The sequence below is a fragment of the Hemicordylus capensis genome, chromosome 6 (assembly GCF_027244095.1).
Source record: "Hemicordylus capensis ecotype Gifberg chromosome 6, rHemCap1.1.pri, whole genome shotgun sequence".
NCBI lineage: Eukaryota > Metazoa > Chordata > Lepidosauria > Squamata > Cordylidae > Hemicordylus > Hemicordylus capensis.
Window position 1 is genome coordinate 44,481,769 of NC_069662.1, and position 18,559 is coordinate 44,500,327.

Here is an 18,559-nt window from a genome sequence, read left to right on the forward strand (position 1 = left end):
ACCGAAAAAGTAGACGGGGAAAGGGGCTTCGGCACTCAGCAGTAGCCATTGGCTGTTGCATGCTGTCCTTTGCCCTCAGATTTGAAAATTAGAGCTGTTTCCTCCCAAACACTGCAGCTTGCAGTAAGTGGGCAAAAGAAGTAAATGTGTATGAAATATTAGTAGCACAAACACTTACATTTTAGGTTTCTACTCTTGAAAGATGTTGAGTACAAAATCCCAAGAAGAGATAAGAGCATCTTTAATGTGTAGCTTCACCAGAGAACTGTGTGTGGGCTCAGTTGTAAGAGGCTTCTCCATTCCCCTAACCCTCCCTCCCTTCTGTGTTTGGGGTTGATCACTGAGGGAGAGTGATTAGGGTCTGATCACAAGCTAGTAGTCAAATCAATGATTGTTCTACTTTGTTTTACAGCAAGGTATCCAGAGCTTCCTGGTAGTTGTGGCATTTCTGTGTGTGCCATGGATGTTCGTTGCCAAACCCTTGGTCCTTCGCCAGCAGTACCTGCGAAGAAAGCACTTGGTGAGTTAATTTTGTGTTTTCCCTTTTAATGGGTTCAGATGCCAAGGGCTCAATCCAGATTTCTGCTGTGGAGCTCTGTATCTGGATGAAAACCCTCTAATGGTCCCAGCCCTGAGCATTTTTACTTGGTATTAAGTCTCATTGAGATCAAGGGGACCTTTCCAAGTTGGCAGGTTTTGGATTGCAGTTTAAATCATGCTTACCATCTGGATCTATCTCCTGAAATGTTGATCCATATGCACACACTTGGATCCTGGCCTCTGTGTGGCAAAGAACTATTCCAGATGTGCCAAACCTGTGGGGGATTTCTGACTTCCCCCTTGGAACAGCAGACCCCTGAATCACAAATGGCTTTTGAAATATCCCTCCATTTTCAAGAGGTTTACTATATAGCTTGTGGGGAGGGTTGTCTTCCAGAACACAAGCCAAAAGAACCACCTGGGCATGTGGAGCTTGTGCAGTTCATTTGGATCCAGTCCTGTAAGAGGAAATTTGTCGTACTTGGGTGTCATTGATGGTTTGGGGCAACCTAAGCGTATCAACAGGGAAGTTACTTTTTGAATTAAGAAGTCCTGCAATTGGTCACACAGCTGGTGACATTTAGCTTGAAAGAAATCAACCTGCTAGTGTGATTCTCCAGAGACTTGCATTTGGCTTGCGGCTGGGGTGTTCTTGTGGCACCTGGAAATGATGTTCCCAGCGGAGGTCATACTGCATCTTGCCTCTCTTTCCCCCACTCCCACAAGCGTGTGTCGGGCAGCTGATAAGATGCAACAGCCCTTCAAAGTGCAGCTCAGTTAAAAGACACTCCCTCTTCCTTTTCTGACCATCTTTCATCCTCCCATGATCCCTCCATTCGTCTCCCTTCTTTTCTCTTTGTTTTTCTTCTCCTTTCCCCCTTCTTTCCTTCCATTTGCTATCAGGAAGGGCAGCCCGAGGAACCCCCTGTCAGCCCAGCCCAGAGCCAGCAGGCAGTAGAGGCAGCAGCGGCTGCAACAGTGAGTGGATTAAAAGATGCCAAACGATGTACATGGCGAGAACAGAGATGCCAGGGGCCTTGGAAAGTATCTGCCCTGAGGAGGAGGAACGGCACAGCAGCCCTTTCCTCGGAAAGATACGTTCCAATAATCTCGTGCGTTCCAAATCCTATACTCACATGTACAGAGGAGATTATGCAACCGTCTCATGCAGTGGACTTCAAGCTGTCGGTTCTCAGGGGACCCTTTTGACATGGCCTTGCTGGGGTTCCTTCGCAAACAAGTGTATTGTGGAGAATTCTGGGCTACATTCTAGGGTGTGCACTCCCTTGAGGTGCTTGCCAGGTTTGCTGTCCCTTTGTGCACCGTCCGTGTGCACTTAGGTGTATCCCAATACTCCCCCCACCCCACTTGTGTATTGCAGGAGGCATGAGTAATGTGGGACAAGCTGACTTATGGACAGCTTGTCTAAGTCTCCAGGAAGCTGTGGAGCTCCTGGGAGCATGGTTCAAGAACTTCTAGTGCAATGTAAAGTGATCCTTCACCCCGATGCGAAAAATGCCTCCCCTTTCCAGATGCAAGACTCTTGGTTTTTGCATAGTTGCCTGTTTCTGTGGGTTATTTGTTTTTCTTCATAATCCTATCTAAGATTGCTTTCTCCAGTTAGTTTTTAAAAACTTGCATCCCATGTTTTCAAGCTACCATACTTGGTGGTGTCTACTCTGCAGTGCCTTTCTTTCTACATGCATGTCTTGGCCGTCAGTTTCTTGCCTTGGGCCATTTAATGTGTCTTTGGGAGTCTGTCCAGCACTGCAATTGAGCTGTCAGTGATGGCTGTATGAGTGAGTGCAGTCGTCTATGCTGTAGTAGTGACTGTGACCTATTCAAAAAGCAATTTGTGGTGTGGTTTTTCTCTGTTGATGTACTCCTAAAAGTCCGGCCTTTTAAAAAAAAAAAAATCTTGTGAATGACATACCTGTCTATTGTTGCACTACCTTGTTCTTGGAACAAGCCATTTGTTTATTAACGTAGAATCAGGCGGAACATTTAGCTGTTTACCACTTTCAAGAAGTTGGTGAAAAGTGGTATACTTTGCAGTCTTGCTGTGTTAGCTGGGAATCTGATATTCTGTGCAAAATGTAGCAACTTGTGAATCTCTGCTTTCATCTGGGGTAGGGAACTCTTAACTCGAAGGCTACAAAGGCATGTTTAAGAACATAAAAATTGTCTTGCTGGATTATATTAAAGGCCCATCTAGTCCAGCACTCGGTAGCCAGCCACATGCACACTTCAGGGTACTCAAAAGCAGGACGTGATCTCTCTGCTATTTGTCCTCAGCATTTGCTGTTGGGAGGTATACTGTCTCAGTGTATGGAGGTTCCATTTGGCTGCCAAGATTGACAAGTAATGGTAAAATATTAAAAGCCCGAGTGTGTGGTGTGAGGGACAGTAGTAGCTTGTGTAGTGCTCTTCAGTCTGTGCAAATCATGCAGTATTTGACTCTTCTTTGGTGCACATTTTCATTTCCCCTGGCACCCAAGTCTTTGTGTGCGTGCGTGCATACATGTGTATGACAAGATACATGTAGGCCAGTCCATAATGTGGATGTTATATTAAGAGTAAACCTCATTGACTCCTCCCAAGTATATTGCTTTCTCCAGCTGGCTCTTAAAACATTGAGGAGGTCTGCAGAGTCTAGCATCCTAAGTGGCTGAACCATATGCCCCCAAAAGCAGTGGCGTGGTCAGGCCTCACCTCCCTTGTAAAGGCAGATCTGATCTTCTCCATGTACATTGTCAGGGCCTCTCTTGTACCCAGCGAGAGAACCCAGTAGGCTTTGCTCCTCTTTTTGCCAGCAAGTGACTTTTTTCCATCCTGTCTCTGACTGCAGCACTCAGATATTTCTCTTAGGAGTCCTCTGCTGATGTTGCAGATGTTCTTAGCAAGGGGAGTCTCAGTTCCTGGCTCTTTTTCTGCCCTCTCCCCCCACAGCCTCCTGTCCCCAAGCTCATTTTGAGAGGTCCTGTGCCTGGTCAAAGGTGATCACTTCAGTGCCATAGCTCCAGCACTTGCTGCCTTTTGGGCTTGGCTTAGAGCAAGCACTAGGGTTGTTCCAAAGGAAGAGAAGGAGAATTATAGGCAACAGACTAAAAATGTGCTTAGGTTATTCAAATGCTTCATTAATACACACCCTTAAGAGATTCCCTCCCCACTTGTATACTTAATTAGTAAGTCACATGTGAAATGATCAGGGCCAGCTCAAAATATTGTGGTGCCCAATGACACCTCCTTGATTTGCAAATGATCATTGGCCTCACCCCCTGGAACGTTCTCCTGCACAAGCTCTGTTGAAATGGACAGGAGTTGCCCAAGAGCACTAATGTGCCTTTGCTCAGCCCTTGATCATTTCAGTGGGTTGTGCAGAAGACCTGCTCTGTGGTCAAATCTTCCTGTCTCCTACTCTGCTGCTCTTTATAGCACCTGTAATCCACTGTCTGAGGTTGTCTCTGGCAATGACCCCGCATGCCAATATTATACTAAAGCATGGGCCACTTGTGTGTCTCCTTTCGTTCTCTCTCCCTTGTTGCCTGTTTATAGGGGACTCTCAATTTTGGTGGGATACGTGTAGGCAATGGGCCAACTGAAGAAGATGCCGAGATAATCCAGCATGACCAGCTCTCGATGCATTCGGAGGAAGGGGAGGAGGTAAGCCATCCTTTTGTACTATAAAGTTGCCTGTACTGTAGTCATGGATAGATGGGGGTGAATCCTGAAAGCCCCTCTTTCCATATAGAGCCAAACTAAACTGAACCTGTCTGCTGCACCCTGACAGTTGTTATCTCAAACTAGCTCCAGCAAGAACACAGCACTGTCAACAGACATTGCCCCAATCACATCTCCCCCACTGTAGGAAACTTGTTTCAACACTTTCAAGAACATATTTTTCTTGCAGTGTCTTTGTCTTGCCATCCAGAAAATAAGTCAGTCATCCCCCCTTCTAAGTGTGGTAAGAGTAACTGGGAGCTGTGTGTCAAAGCTCCTCATATTAAGCAGACTTAAACTGAGTCAGACCACTCCCATACAGGGCAGTGTTGTCTTCACTGACTGGCAGTGGCCCTCCAGGGTTTCAGCTGGGAATTTTCCCCACATCTACTTGGAAATAACATGTAATTGAACCTGGGACCCTTCTGCATGCAAAGTATGTGCTCTACCACTGGGCTTCATTCCCGACAGCACTGTAAAGTAGGCTAACATCCCCATGTTGCAGATGGCGGAGGGGGCGGGGCGGGGTGCCCTGAGGCTGAGAAGTAAGGGCTCACCTAAAGGAATAGCTGCACAATTCAGTCTTATATATTGAGGTACATCTGCTCTCTCATATGCCATGCTGGAGAGGGGGGAATATACTTTTTGTCTCAGTGGAAATGGAAGCTCGCAGTAGTAGGGCAGTGGCCTGCAAGAGAGCGGGATTGACCAAATAATGTCATGCTCTGGTGTTGTCAAATGGTGCATGACCAAACTGAATGTTCCCTTGTGTTTTCAAGCCTGCCGTGGAGGAGGTGGTAAGCCTGCAGCCAGTTTCTGTGCCTGTATTTATCCAGACCATTTTCCTCATCAGTATACATCATTTTGTAGAATTAAGCATCCTTACTTTTGTGGCTCAACTTCATTCTCCTCCCCCAACTGCTTCCCTTTTTGCACAGCATCATATTTTGCAAAGGCTCCTTCTGCTTCATGTAATTGGAGGCCACTAGTTGCCATTTCCTTAGACAATAGTTTCATCTTCATTGTTTAACACATGCCTGCCTTCAGCTGCTGTCTATGCTTCAATGAGTTTTATTGCTTTATAATCTCTTAGGTTTGGGTTGCATGTTCTTATTGGTGCAGTAGAGTCCCAGAGAAGCTGAGACCTTTGGAACTGGAATTTTTTTCCAATGTTAAACAAAATTCACTTACCCAGAACTCTAGTGCATCTTGCCTATCTTTCTTAGCTTCCTTCATTCCTGGAACCCTCCTCTTCTTCCTGGGCCTCTCTTATTCTCATGTCTATCCTTTGAAAATGCTGGCAAGAAGACCTCACAAACAGCATCATCCGTTTAGACTGTTCACATGACAGGAGCTCCCTGAGAGATTTTGGTTATAGATATATTGGGTTGATTAACTTCACATACATGCTGCATTTTCTAAGGGTGAGAAGAAATGCTACAGAAACTTAAATGGTTAGAAAAGGAGAGAAAGCAGACATTTTATTGAGTAAAGGCAGACCTTGCTGTGCTTTGTGGTGGTGGGTTCCTTTGGAGGCTTATGCACACAGACAAAGGCATGCTGCACCTGTGACTGTCTTTTTTGCAAGGTAGCTTTTTACGGCTGGACATGTGTGCAAAAGGCCTTTGTTTCCAAGACCACTGTGACTGTGCTTGCCAGTGTTTGAAGGTGCAAAAGGGGGAGATCTAAGTGGCTCCCTCTAACCCTGAAGTCCCCATCCATGCTCAAAAAGAAGATACTAAAAATAGTTTGATTCAGATAATATTCCTAAATGGGCGCTTTGGAATAAAAGTACTGAACTTTTGCCATGTTTTAAGATTAAATAGTAAATAGTTTTTCGTCTTCTGCACTGCTTGAAAACTAAGCTTGACATCTTTAGCAAAGTCTGCTTGGGAGAAGTTAAGCCTAAACTATTGAGCTTTATTTAGCAGTGTTTATCTTAATTCACAAAGTATCTGAGGTCTTGTGCTTTGGCTTGATCTAGAGATTCCAGTCATGCAAAGCTTAAGTCCTAAGAATTCAGCTTGGTATACCAAAGTGAAACCCCAGTTCTTTTCAGTTAGGACAGGATCTGAGGCGCACTACAAACTGGGTAGGGTGGCACTTGATCCAGAAAATCCATTTCTTAGTCCCTTTATTAATTTTTAAAAACGCAAACAAAAACCTCTAAAAAGCAACGCTTAAATGAAGGCGAATGCTCAGAAAAGGGCAGTGAGAAGATGAGAATTCAGAGTAGGAAGGATGGACACCAGTCTCAGCGTCTACTAGTCACCTGTTCAGCAGCAGCAGGTCTGGGTGCAATCCACCAGCAACATCTGCAGTTTTCCTGCTGGAAATGAGTGTTTCTGTGGATGGTGCCCTGAGCTTGTTCACTACTTGCACTGTAAAAAGTTGGCCGCTTTATGAACAACCCAGTGCCCTTTTGGGGAGCCAACTTGCTGGCAGCAGATGACGCAGAAGTTAAAAATAGACCCTTTATCTTGGTGCTTCTGCTGAAGGAAGAGTAACAACTGTGGGGGTGCTCTTGATAACAGGCTCTGATAAGAGATATCAGTGCAAAGAGAGGGGATTTTTCTCTGAATAGTATGTCTCTCCCTTTTCTACCTGACACTTCTGTCAAATGCTGGATGGCATGAATTCTTTGCAAAGGATCAAAATGGACACACCCAGAAGCCTGTGTTGCACAAGGGGGATTCGAGCCCAGCTAGGTCCTCTATTGGCATTTCTGGTATAAAATTGAAGTATATAGGGTCTTCAACATTAGGGAATAACTCCCAAGGGGAGAATAACACTCTGGCAACCATAGAGAATTATGGTCAATAGCAGCTTTCAACTTAATACTGATTCAGGCTCTGTGAAGCCCTAGCCTTTTGTTCTCTGATGCTTGGCTTCAGAGTTCTGCATGGGATAGAGTAAAGAATGAAATCCCCTGTGTGTAAGAAGCATGGACAAGTTGAGAAACTACTCCCCCCCCCCTTGTCTGTGCCAGACTATAACAGTATGATAATTAGCAGGGCAGGTAGGACTTACTCATAACTGGAATAATAGCTTAAAGTGGGCCTTCCTGTCTATAGTCACCACAACTACAGCAACCCTTATGCTGAAGCTGGAGAGTGGCAGTTGTCATATGCCAATATAGTCATGCTCAATTTTTAAGTACTTTTCAGAGTTCAGGGCTGTGTGTTCTGTGATCCTGCAGGAGTGTAGAATGTTACATTGAGTATAGAATTCAGATTCCTGGGATTCTCTCTCTCTTTCTCTTTTTTTTACTTTCGAGGGGGTGGTGGGAAACCTGTTTCTAGCCCCTATGGCTGTGGCAGCATGCTCGAAAGCGTTTAGGCAAATGCCTACTGAACTCTCAGAAACCAAAAGGGTGGCTGAATAGAATTTCCAGTGACACTGAGTTGTCCCCTGCTAACTGAGCAGAGAGGCACCTTTTAAAAGTGCTGATTCTCTTTATTAAGCAGGGGTAGAGCAATCAGCCCTATTCATCCCCAGGACAGCATCCCTTCCAGTGTTTCTTGTGTTTCTTTTTTAGAATGTGAGCCTTTTAGGGACAGGGAGCCATTTTATTTATTTATTTATATCTATGTAAACCACTTTGGGAACTTTTGCTGAAACACCGTATTAAATATTTGTCATATTTGTATTGGTATACTTTAGTGCCCTGCATTGTTTCTTGCTCCTCTCCCATGACTAATAAAGACACAATCAGTTGAGCAATCTAGTAACTAAAAAACAACCACCAAAACCAGAATTGTGCAAAAGAGGGGTCAAGCGAATTTGCAGTGTTTTACTCTTAGGTGCAGAAAACCTGTGATCCCTGGACATCAGTGTTGCCTCTTGCTCAGCATATACCATTTATTAGGATAGCTTTAGCCAAGAAATGCTTTTTTTTCCTGGTGCAGCTCAGAAGCAAGTGGTTTGAGTTTTGATAGTTTATCTTTGCTAGCCTGAAATGTTTATTGCTTTAGATACTTAAGGGGAATAAGAACATCACTGAGTTCCCTTTCCTGAAAACAGGTGTCCAGAGAGAAACAAGCAAGCCAGAATGCCAGCTGGGAGCTTTTGATAATCCTTACTGTAGAATTAGTTGCCGCTGCTATTGCTGTTCTTGTTCCCTACTTTTTTCACTTTTCAGTCATTGCTCCATGCTCTGCCTGTCACTCAAAACTGATTTATTTTCCTCCAACAGTTTAACTTTGGGGACACAGTGGTCAACCAAGCCATCCACACCATTGAATACTGCTTGGGCTGCATCTCCAACACTGCTTCATACCTACGCCTCTGGGCACTGAGCCTGGCTCATGCACGTAAGTAGCTTCTCCGTGGCTGGCCATTTGGGCCCAGAGATGAAGAAAAGGAAGTCTGAGCCATGGAAGTGAGGTGTTCACCACAATCGCAAGCACCCTTTACCTCTGTACAAATCTTTGTAGTTCAGTCTCTGATTTTTTCACATAGAAGATTAAAATGTTGTGGCATCTCATTTATATCGGCTGCTTTCCAAAGTCTTATGAATTCTGAAAGGGTTTTTAAAAAGTTTTGACAGTTAAGTAAATGAGAGCAAAATGTGCATTGAATACAGAATTTGGATCCTAAGTAAGAGGAGGGCTTTTTCTGGAATTGAAAGCTTGTATGCTGTGTGACTAAAGGAATTCATTTCCTTTCAAGCCCTTTTGGTGACTTGGGTGCTAATCCCTCCTGCTGGTGCAGTCTTATTCTATTGGGGCAGCAGGTCCTCGGGGAAAAAGAGGTGGCTGATATGGGAGTGGGTGGGTGTAATTCCCCTTTCTCTAGAGCTGGCCCACACTGACCCAAATCTTCTCACTCTTCTGTGCCCAATTGTCTTTCTCTTCACAGAACTCTCTGAGGTTCTCTGGACTATGGTGATCCATGTGGGGCTCAATGTTAGAAGTTTGGCCGGAGGATTTGGCCTGTTCTTTGTATTTGCCGCTTTTGCCACCCTGACGGTGGCCATCTTACTGATCATGGAGGGCCTCTCTGCTTTCCTCCATGCCCTTCGCCTACACTGGTGAGTATCATCTGGGAGAATTCTGAGCTGCTGGCAAGAAAGGGAAAGCCTGTAGCATCCTAAAAGTTCCACGTTCAGCCTTTGCCATTTCCAGTTAGAAGTATCTCGGGTAGCAGAGCTGCAAAATATCTGTGCCTGAGGCCTTGAATGTTATCCGTTGGGGTCGATGATACTGGGATAGACGAGTTATAGGATCAGACTAGTTGTAAGACAGCGTCATGAATTCAAGCCTGTTCACCCTATACCTTGAGGAAGGAGCCCAAACATCCAGCTGCCTGGCTACTTGCTCCTTTCTTCAATGCTCATTGTAAAGTTCCCAGTTCTCTTTCTGGGAGCTTATCCAGACACTCAGTTCAGAGTCTGTACCCTGCAGTATTTAACCTTTGTAGGATAGTCTTGTAATTTCAAGGCCAAATGTGTGAGATCCAGTCCATTTGTCATGTAATGGAGCTACAGGTAGAAATACATCTTGGTTTGGTTTCTTTGTTCTTAAGGACTGGGCAGTGTACAATCCAGTGCAGGAGTGAGAGAGTACTTGGCCTGCAGAGGGACTCAGTTGGATACTGAAACTGACTAGTTTCAAGGCAAAGTCTGGAGAAGCTCTTTGTCAGCTTCACTTCTAGCAATGATCACTGCTGAAGATTGACTGTTGGGCAGGGAGCAACTGAGGAGAGACTTCTGAATTAGTTGGCTTCATTTATGTGTGAGTCTCCATTTTGCTGCTGAGTAGTCCCCTGGGTGTCAGAGCATGTAACTTTCAGCCCTTTGGGAAGGCAATGTGAGAAAGCTACATGGCAACCCCCTGCCCCCAAATCACATGATGTGTGATCTTAGCTCCAGATTCTTAGTTCTGAACTAGAATTTGCAAGCTATTGGCAAAGGCTAATGTGATAGGGGCATGCTTTGAACTGAAAGTCCACCTTTGGGGACAGGCAACATATTCACATGTTAGTAGTATCATAAGCACTGAGCAATAAATAGGTGCCCGTGACACTTGCACAGTCCCGTTCTGGATAGTACTCCATATCATAGTGATCCCAGTATCTGGGTAAATGCAAACCCTTCTTTCCCTTACACCAACAAGAAATCTATTGCAGTTTGAGAGTTGAGAATGAGATTGGTTTCTGGATGCCATGTGACCAATGAATAACTAGATGGCCCAAGTACTGTACAGTATTCATACCACTTACAAAAACGTGAGGTTTGAAGGTGACAGTTCCTAAATGGAGAGAGCAGCGTAAGTTCAGAGTGTACAGTTCAAAGGGTCAACATTACTAAGGCACTGGATAGTACTCAGGATCTCAAGAATGGCTAAACTAGTTCCATGAGTCCAAGAGAGCTTCTGGTTTGCTCTGGTTCCACTCCCGCTCCCCCCCGCCGCCCCAAACAGCAATCCTGTTCTGTGCCTCATGGCAAACTCCTTTTTGAAAATGAGACAAGCTTCAAAACCACTTGTGTATGTCACTGGGTTCAGCTGTTTAAAAATCCGCTGGACTGGCACAAGGACAGCCTTGCTTGAATGTAAACTACTCTTTGGATCCCAGATACTACCTGTAAAACCTAATAAGTTTGTGTATGCAAAAATGTATGAAATGTTTTGTCTTCCAACGTATGTTAAGCACAGTCCCTGCTAGATCATAACCAAGATCCATTGACTCCGGCACTAGCCACGCAGAGACTGCTTGGAAGCTCATGAGTGTGGCATGAATGCAACGGCCTCTCCTGTGTGCTTTTCAGAAGGGTACTGCCCAAGTACATGGAGATCTGTTGCTCACAGATAATAGCCACTGGTAAAACTCCTCTCTATGGAATGGTCTTATCCTTGTTTTGAAAAGCCATCTAACCCAGCAGTTAATGCCACATCCTGTAGCAGTGAATTCCATTTGTTATGCATTTTGCTGCCAATCTACTTACATTGGCACTAATGTCTTCAGTAATTCAACCATCAGGTTATAGTATTGCATGAGAGACGGACATTTCTATGCCTACATGCAGCTTATTTTATAAACACCTGTTTTTTCTAAACTAAAAATCCCCAAATCTTTTAGCCTTTCCTTGAAGAGAAGGTACTTCGACCCCTTGATCATTTTGACATAAGAGCAAAAAGAATATTTTTACTTTCATTGAAGAGTGTGGATTGATAATGTATATATCATAATTCTTATTTGCTGCAGGTATAGGTTTTTCTCCAGGGTCTCGTTTGGGCTGCTCTGGATCCAGCTGTGACTTGCTTTCAGAGTGTGCTTGTCACACACAGGGCAGAGAGTGCATTTGGGTTCCCGCCTTGCTTGACTTGGAGTGGCTGGCCGACTGGGCTTGGTTCCTTGTCAGGAAAGCCTAGCTTAGCAGAACAATAGCAGCTGCACCTCGAGCAATCATGACATCAGCCATTATCTTGAACTTGCACTTGGGGCTGGGGATAGCTTTCCTTGCCCGCCCAGCCCTTTCTTCTCTGTGCCAAGTCCAAAACAAAAAGGTTTCCAGCAGGGCCAGCTGTGTCTGGAGATAGGAGCTGTTGAGTCACTCTTGTACGGGGCAGGGGTCACCAGCAATATCTGAGGGCTTGCAGGAATCCCTGCTGGTGGTTCGAGTGGCTCTAACCAACAGCTTTGCTTGAGGGGAAACGGCGAGAGAGAATTTGGAGTTCTTTCAAAAGCTGCTTCTGTCAATAAATAAACACAGAATGAGTGACTGGAATAATGCTCGCTTACGAGGAGGAGGAGATGGAGTTCCCTGTTGCATCAGTTGATCTTAATCTGAACAGCTGCTGAGGAGATGCAGCCAAATCATACTGAGTGAAATCTTCCCAAACTGCACAGAGGAGATCTAGTTTCAGAAGTGGCAGAAGAATGAACATGGTATCCTCCTCCCCTCTACCCCCAAATAGCAATATTTCAATCCCATTTGTTTGGGTTTTTGTTGGTTTTAATTATGGTCATAGACTAGCTTAGATTCAATTCTACAGAGGTAATTTGCTTTTTAAAAGCTGTTTTGATTTGCAGAGCTGCCTTTATATTAAAGGCAGATAGAAAATGTGGAATTTGGGGTTTTTTGCCGAGGTGACTAAATCTGGTTCCTTGATGTGGAATCTGCAACTTCTGTTGCTTTTGTTGTCAGAGGTAAAAAGTGCAAGGTGATGAAGCACAAACTGAGGGTGGGGCAGGGAGAGGAAATAAGTCTCTTCCCCCTGTTCCACCTCCAGCATTTGGCTGGCCTCAAAATTAAGGAACTGAATCAGATCATTGGTCCATCTAGCCCAGTACTCAGACTGCCAGGGATTATCCAAGGTCTGAGGTAGATTTTCCCCAGGCCTGCTATGTGGGCTTCTTTTGGGGTGCCAAGGATTGCACTGCGAACATTCTCATGCAAAGGATCTGCTTTGCCATAGAACTGAAGTCACTTTGCCTAACAATTCAGAAACTGTCTCAGTGCTCCAGCCTTCATGGCCAGCCAATGAGGAATTGATAGTGAATTTGCTAACTGCTAGAAAAATAGATTCTTTCTGCTTCTCCCTCTCTCAACCACTCCTGGCTGGGAAGAGTTTATCTTGTAACTTTTCAGGCAACTGCGCATTCCAGGCAGATGGTTGCCTTGGCCAAAAAACAAATAACTTCTCAAGTGAAGTTGAGGCTTCCTTATCTCCGTGCCTGTGTGGGAAGCAAGTGTGTATCATGCAGTTCATGCTGCTGGTTGATTAGCTTCCACCTCCTTAACAGCACAAAGGCTCCTTTTGATACTGAGCTTGCAGCCAAGAGAGGGGTGAGGTTTGTACGGCTTTTGAGAGCAGGAGAGCTGAGGGGGGAGGCTGGGGTGGGACGGGACTGTCCTTTGAAGGAGGGCTTCGCAGCTGGAATGAAAGACTTCTTACACCCTGGGGTGGTGTTTCTGGGACTGAAAAGAGAGCAAGCGGCAGGAATAGCTCCTCCTGTGTTCTTCCTGTAATATGTATCTGTGTCTTAAGCCAACATGCGTTAGGACCTTCAAGCTTATGGGAATAGAGTTCCATTCTTGGGGCCAGCAGCAGTGAGAAGGCTATTTGTGTGGGCCAGTGTTACATAATGCACAGGAGGTGAAAATGTCTCGATTTGGAGAGGGTGAGATCTTTGGAAGCTCCGGGCTGAAAGAGAGAAGCCACACGTGCTCAGGATGGCTTGACCAAGAGGGGCTGCTAAGGGGGAGTTGCATGTTGCATAGCAGGAAGGAAATGCATATTGCATTGGGAGGAGGGGTTCTGCAAAACTACACTCCCAAGTGTGTGGGTGGCGGTGGTGGTGCTTGACTTGATACAGGGCTTAGTAGTGTCCTGGAACTGGAGCTGGTTCAGGATTGTGTTTCTTTGAATTTGCAGCCTTGCAAAAGAGAGGTGACCACTGAGCATGTGTGAAGTGCTCTTCCTGGTCTAGTCAGACTCCACAGCTAGCTTCCATTCTTCAAGTGTACGGTGTAGTTTTCTGAACTTGGGGTGCAATGTTTGACATGACTAGCCACCCCTCCCTTCTGCGGGGGGGGAGAGGGGTGACACCATCCTGTTGCCTGACAAGCCTGCATTTGCTCCCTCTGCTTTGCTAAGCTTGCAAATCGGAGCCTCTCTTGGCTGCTCTCCATGCCACTCCCTGAAGCCTGTGGAAGGTCGTGTTTCCAGACATTGTGTTCCCTGAGCTGTCGGCTGTCAATTCATAAATGTTCTTGGGCTGGGTTGCTGCTTGCCATTGGAGAGCCGTGAAACGGAGGAGCTCCCATCTTGGCTGTGAGTCGCTTCACAGCCATGCGTCTTGCCTGCTTTGGGATCATGCAGTGCCCAATGCCACAGGCATGGGTCCTGAAGCTTGCTGGCTTTTTCCCTGTCCAGTGGCAACACTCTTCAGTGCTTGAAACCTGGGCAAGCCCCTCCCCTCAGTGCCCCTGCCAGTTGATGAAACAAGTGAAGAGAAGCAAAGCACGCAGCTGTTTTCAGTCGGTAGACGTAGCTGGCACACTCCGGATGAGTTGGGAATGCTGTCTGCCTGGCAGCAGGGTTGGTATTTTCAAGGGGAGGAAGGGGGCTGTAGCTGGCCAAGGGGCGTGGGCCTCGTGCTGGTGGAGGCAGCTGTGGGCTGCATCAGTAGCCCACTATTTTGCTCTGCGGCCTCCCCCCCCGCTTAGTTTTATGAGAGGTCACATGCACAGAATTTGTATCTTGCTGGGTGGCAATACAAACAAAAAGGCTCTTTATTTCAGAAAGGGCCTCTCTGCTCTCTGGCCTTGGATTCCGCTCCCCTTTCCTCAGTGACGGAGGTGAAAACTGGGACAAAAAAACGGCCCAGTCATAAGGGGTGTGTGTGTTGGGGGGGGGGGAGAGGAGATCCTTTGTGATGCCACAGGTGCTGCCAAAATCTTCCCCAATACACACACACCCCCACTCCAGGCATAGCAGGCAGCCGCCATAGCTACACTCAGACTGACAACCATGCCCCAGAGCCATGCCCACCCCGACAGCCACATTCCGACGGCCACACATGTCACTTAAATAGATGCAGTGATTCTAGGGGTTCTGTTACAAGACACCAAGGATAGTTTCTGCCTATCATGTTGTGTCTAGCAGTGGGGTGAGAGGCAGAAATTCAGTAGGTGGTGTTTACAGAGCATTTGGAGATTGGAACTTTACCAGTTGAAGTTCTGACTGTCATGCAGATGACGTACAGACAGAATACCAACAGGTACTGCTGTTTCTATTCATATGCTGGGTAAAGTTGCACCTGTTGAATGTCTGCCTGATGTAAAATCTTGGACCCTCTGGCCCTTACAAGGAACTCAGCAGCCCCTTCCTCTTGTGAGGTACAAGGTTGAAGGCTGGTAAGAGCACTAAAGCCTAGCCTGAGCTAAAATGTAGCTAATAAAATAAAATTGTCGAATAAAAATATGCATAACATAACAAAGTTATGTAGATAATTTATAAGTCATTTGTACTAATAGCGGCATGGTCCTGACACATGAACAACACAGATTCCCAGTGAAGAACTTTGCCCTCGTATCAGCATCTACACATGCTTTTTGTCAGTTCTTCCTAACCCTAACCCTTAGGTGGACACACAAATTTTTTTCCCGGTGTACTTTTTGCTTTACTCTTGTTCAGTAGTACTATATACCACTTTTACCTTCTGGATTTTTCAAGATCACAGTTGGAGCTTTGAGGAGAAAAAAGAATGCCAGTAACCACTTACTGGTGAGAACTGAATTATTATTATTTTTTTAGGAAACATCCCTATTTACACACAAAAATGCCAATAAGTAGGATGCAGAGTCAGTCACAAACTAAAAAACTGGTCAAAATACAGTGCAATAAAATCCAAGACTCCAGTGTTTTTTGTTCTTTGTTTTAAAGCAAGCATGGAGTAGACATAATATCCCACCTCTGAATATCTTTGTCATGAACTTCCCAGCATTATTCCCCTGTAATCATGTTGCCTTTGCCATCTTGGCTCCTTCCTACACATGAAGCATCCTCCTATGCATGTCTACTTAGAATGAAGTCATATGGAGTCCAATGGGATTTACTGTCATGTAAGTATTACATATGGCTTGACAGGTAATTGTAGGCTGTTTCCTGAGCATGGGCAAAGTGCATTCCCTGAGCACTTAGCTGTTCCCTCACACGTGAGGGTGGGGTTGGGGACAATTGCTTCCAGGTAAAGATAATAATAATAATAATTTGATTTTGAGCCAAAGATGGCTTTGGCTTTCCGGTAGGTCCTAGAAGTCTTTGAGGAAATGAACCACTGCAGCCTTTATACATGGAATAATTCTTCACAGCCTCTACCCTATAGCCAGCTACTGGGACTGGAAATAGAACTCTCTGTTCCTAGGAAACGTAAGTTGAAGGGAGAAGGAGATGCGAACTGAAGAGAGGAAAGGAAAGCTAGGAAGAGATAAAAGAAATGAGAAGAGGATTTTAAAGGTAGCAAGAAGATGAGGGAATATGGATGACTGAGCCAAGAGCAAAGGATGCTTCAGAAGAAAATGTCATAGAGCAGAAGACGAGAAGATGGAAGGAAAGGGAGGGGGGAAAGGCAACTTGTAGCATTTCAAAGCTTGTTTCCCAGGCGCCACAGTCCAGCAACATGGTTTTCATTCCCAGTCCCCTGCTCTGCCTTCCCTTCTCCCAAGGGTGCTGGTGATTCTATCCCCAGTCTCCATTCCCTCCCCATCCCACCTGTGCCAGTCACCAACACAGATGAACTTGTGCGTCCCTTTCCCCCTTTACTAATCTTCTTCATGGTGATGGATGTGCTGGCAGCTCAAAAGGCTTCTTTTTTGCTGCTAGCTGAGGTTTTCTTGCCCACTCTGCCAGTTCAAAACATACAGGGCCTGGAAGGGACTCCCACACTTCCTTTTGCTCCAGACTGTCGTCTGCCTTTTTGAAGTTGCAGAGAGGGGGTGGGGGGAGGACTGAGCTTCCCAGTAGTTAGGCACAGAGGGGCCCAAGAGGCAGCAGCCCTTCTGGTTTGTGCCAGAACAGCCCCGATGGTCAGTCCGTGCTTGTCTTTTCTCCATCACGAGACTGTTCAGCTCTTATCAGTCTGCTACAGTGAATTGGAGCTTTCAAGTAAGAGCCCTTTGTCTTGGCTGTGGTTTCCCATGTCTGGGGTCAATCAGGCATAAACCTATGGGTTGTACTACTTCAGAGTGCAGGTGAGGGTTCACATGGAGTGCTCTTCTGTACCCCCTTCTCCCAAAACCCCCTGCACGTAGAAACTCTTTTAAGTTCAAGGGATTTTTTTGGTATGAAAAAACATTTCATTTTATTTATTGATTTATTTTAAAAAAATGATATGCTGCCCCTCCAGTTCAGGGTGGAGAGCTGAACTTGTGGTAGCAAGCATGAATTGTCCTCTTTGCTAAGTAGGATCTACTCTGGTTTGCATTTGAATAGGAGATAACATGTGAGCACTGTAAAATATTCCCTAAAAAGATGGGTCTTTAAGGTTCTCCTATAGGCCAACTTGGTAGGGTTGCAACGAAGGCCTTGGAAAGGATATTTAGATGCTGTGATGTGTCTATACCTACAAAGATTAGAATCTTTTAGACAATGGTTTTTCCCATGACACTTTCTGGATGCGAAAGCTGGACTTTGAAGAAGCAAGATAGAAAAAGTATTGATGCTTTTGAACATTGGTGCTGTAGAAGACTTTTGAGGATACCATGGACAGCCAGGAAAACAAATAAATGGATCATAGAACAAATCAATCAAGTGAATTTTCACTCAAGGCACAAATGACCAGGCTCAAACTATCATACTTTGGACACATTATGTGAAAACCCAGCTCCCTTGAGAAGTCCATTATACTGGGGAAAACTGAAAGAAAGAGAAGACGACCAGCAGCAAGGTGGATGGACTTGATTATGACAGCAATGAAAGCACCACTGCGAGCAAGACCTTAAAGGCTAATTTGAAGACAGATCATTCTGGAGAGAATCTATGTGCTCACTAAGAGTCGACACTGACTTGATGGCACTTAATCAAGCAATAGGCTTCCAAGGAAGAGAAGCCACTTGTATCCACAGGGAGTGTGTTTCACAACCGAGGGGAAACAACTGAGAAGGTGCAATCCCAGATGCCACCTGAAGACAGACCCCTTATGATGATCATAATGATCAGTGGGGATCTTGTAGAGAAAGGCACTCTCTCCGGTAACCCAGACCTAAGCCATTCAGGGCTTTAAAGGTAATAACCAAAACTTTGTACTTTTCCTGGAAACACATCATCAGCCAATGCAACTGTTTAAGAACAGGCATAACGTGGTCTCTCCGGGATACCCCAGAGACCAATCTGGCTGCTGGATTTTGAACTGAAGTTTCCAAACTATGTCTAGAAACAATCCTACATAGAGTGCATTGCAGCAGTCCAACCTGGAGGTTACCAGCTAGTGTACCACTGTTTTCAGGTCATTCTCCTCAAAAAACAGGTGGAGTTGTTGAATCAGTCACAGCTGGTAAAAAGCATTTGTGGCCACAGCCCCAACCTGAGGCACCAGGTGAGACTCAGGTCCAAGAGCACTCCCAAACTACAGACCTGTTCGTGGTGGTGTTTTTTGGGGGTTGGGAGTGTAATCTTGTCCAGAACAGGAAGTTCTATCCCTTCTTGCAGATTACGATCCCCAACAATGAGCACCTCTGTCTTGCTTGGATTCAGCTTGTTTATTATCGCTCATCCAGCCCATTACAGCTTGTAGGCAGGCACTCAAGGGGCTAATGCCATTTGCTGATATTGATTATTGATGACAAGGAGAA

At 45.4% G+C, this 18,559-nt stretch overlaps 1 protein-coding gene across 11 annotated transcripts in view; it reads left to right on the forward strand.

Annotated features, from left to right (window-relative positions):
• The window catches only part of ATP6V0A1 (ATPase H+ transporting V0 subunit a1), a 61,964-nt gene that overhangs the window by 33,908 nt on the left and 9,497 nt on the right, over positions 1-18,559 (forward strand). For 6 of the 11 annotated variants that reach the window (XM_053260535.1, XM_053260536.1, XM_053260538.1 and 3 more), the window contains exons 17-22: positions 413-520; positions 1,444-1,518; positions 4,096-4,203; positions 5,040-5,057; positions 8,456-8,573; positions 9,121-9,292. In XM_053260535.1, coding sequence (XP_053116510.1) covers positions 413-520; positions 1,444-1,518; positions 4,096-4,203; positions 5,040-5,057; positions 8,456-8,573; positions 9,121-9,292 — 599 coding nt within the window. The remainder of the gene's footprint in view (positions 1-412; positions 521-1,443; positions 1,519-4,095; positions 4,204-5,039; positions 5,058-8,455; positions 8,574-9,120; positions 9,293-18,559) is intronic. The other 5 variants (XM_053260541.1, XM_053260543.1, XM_053260542.1 and 2 more) reach the window with 3 other exon arrangements.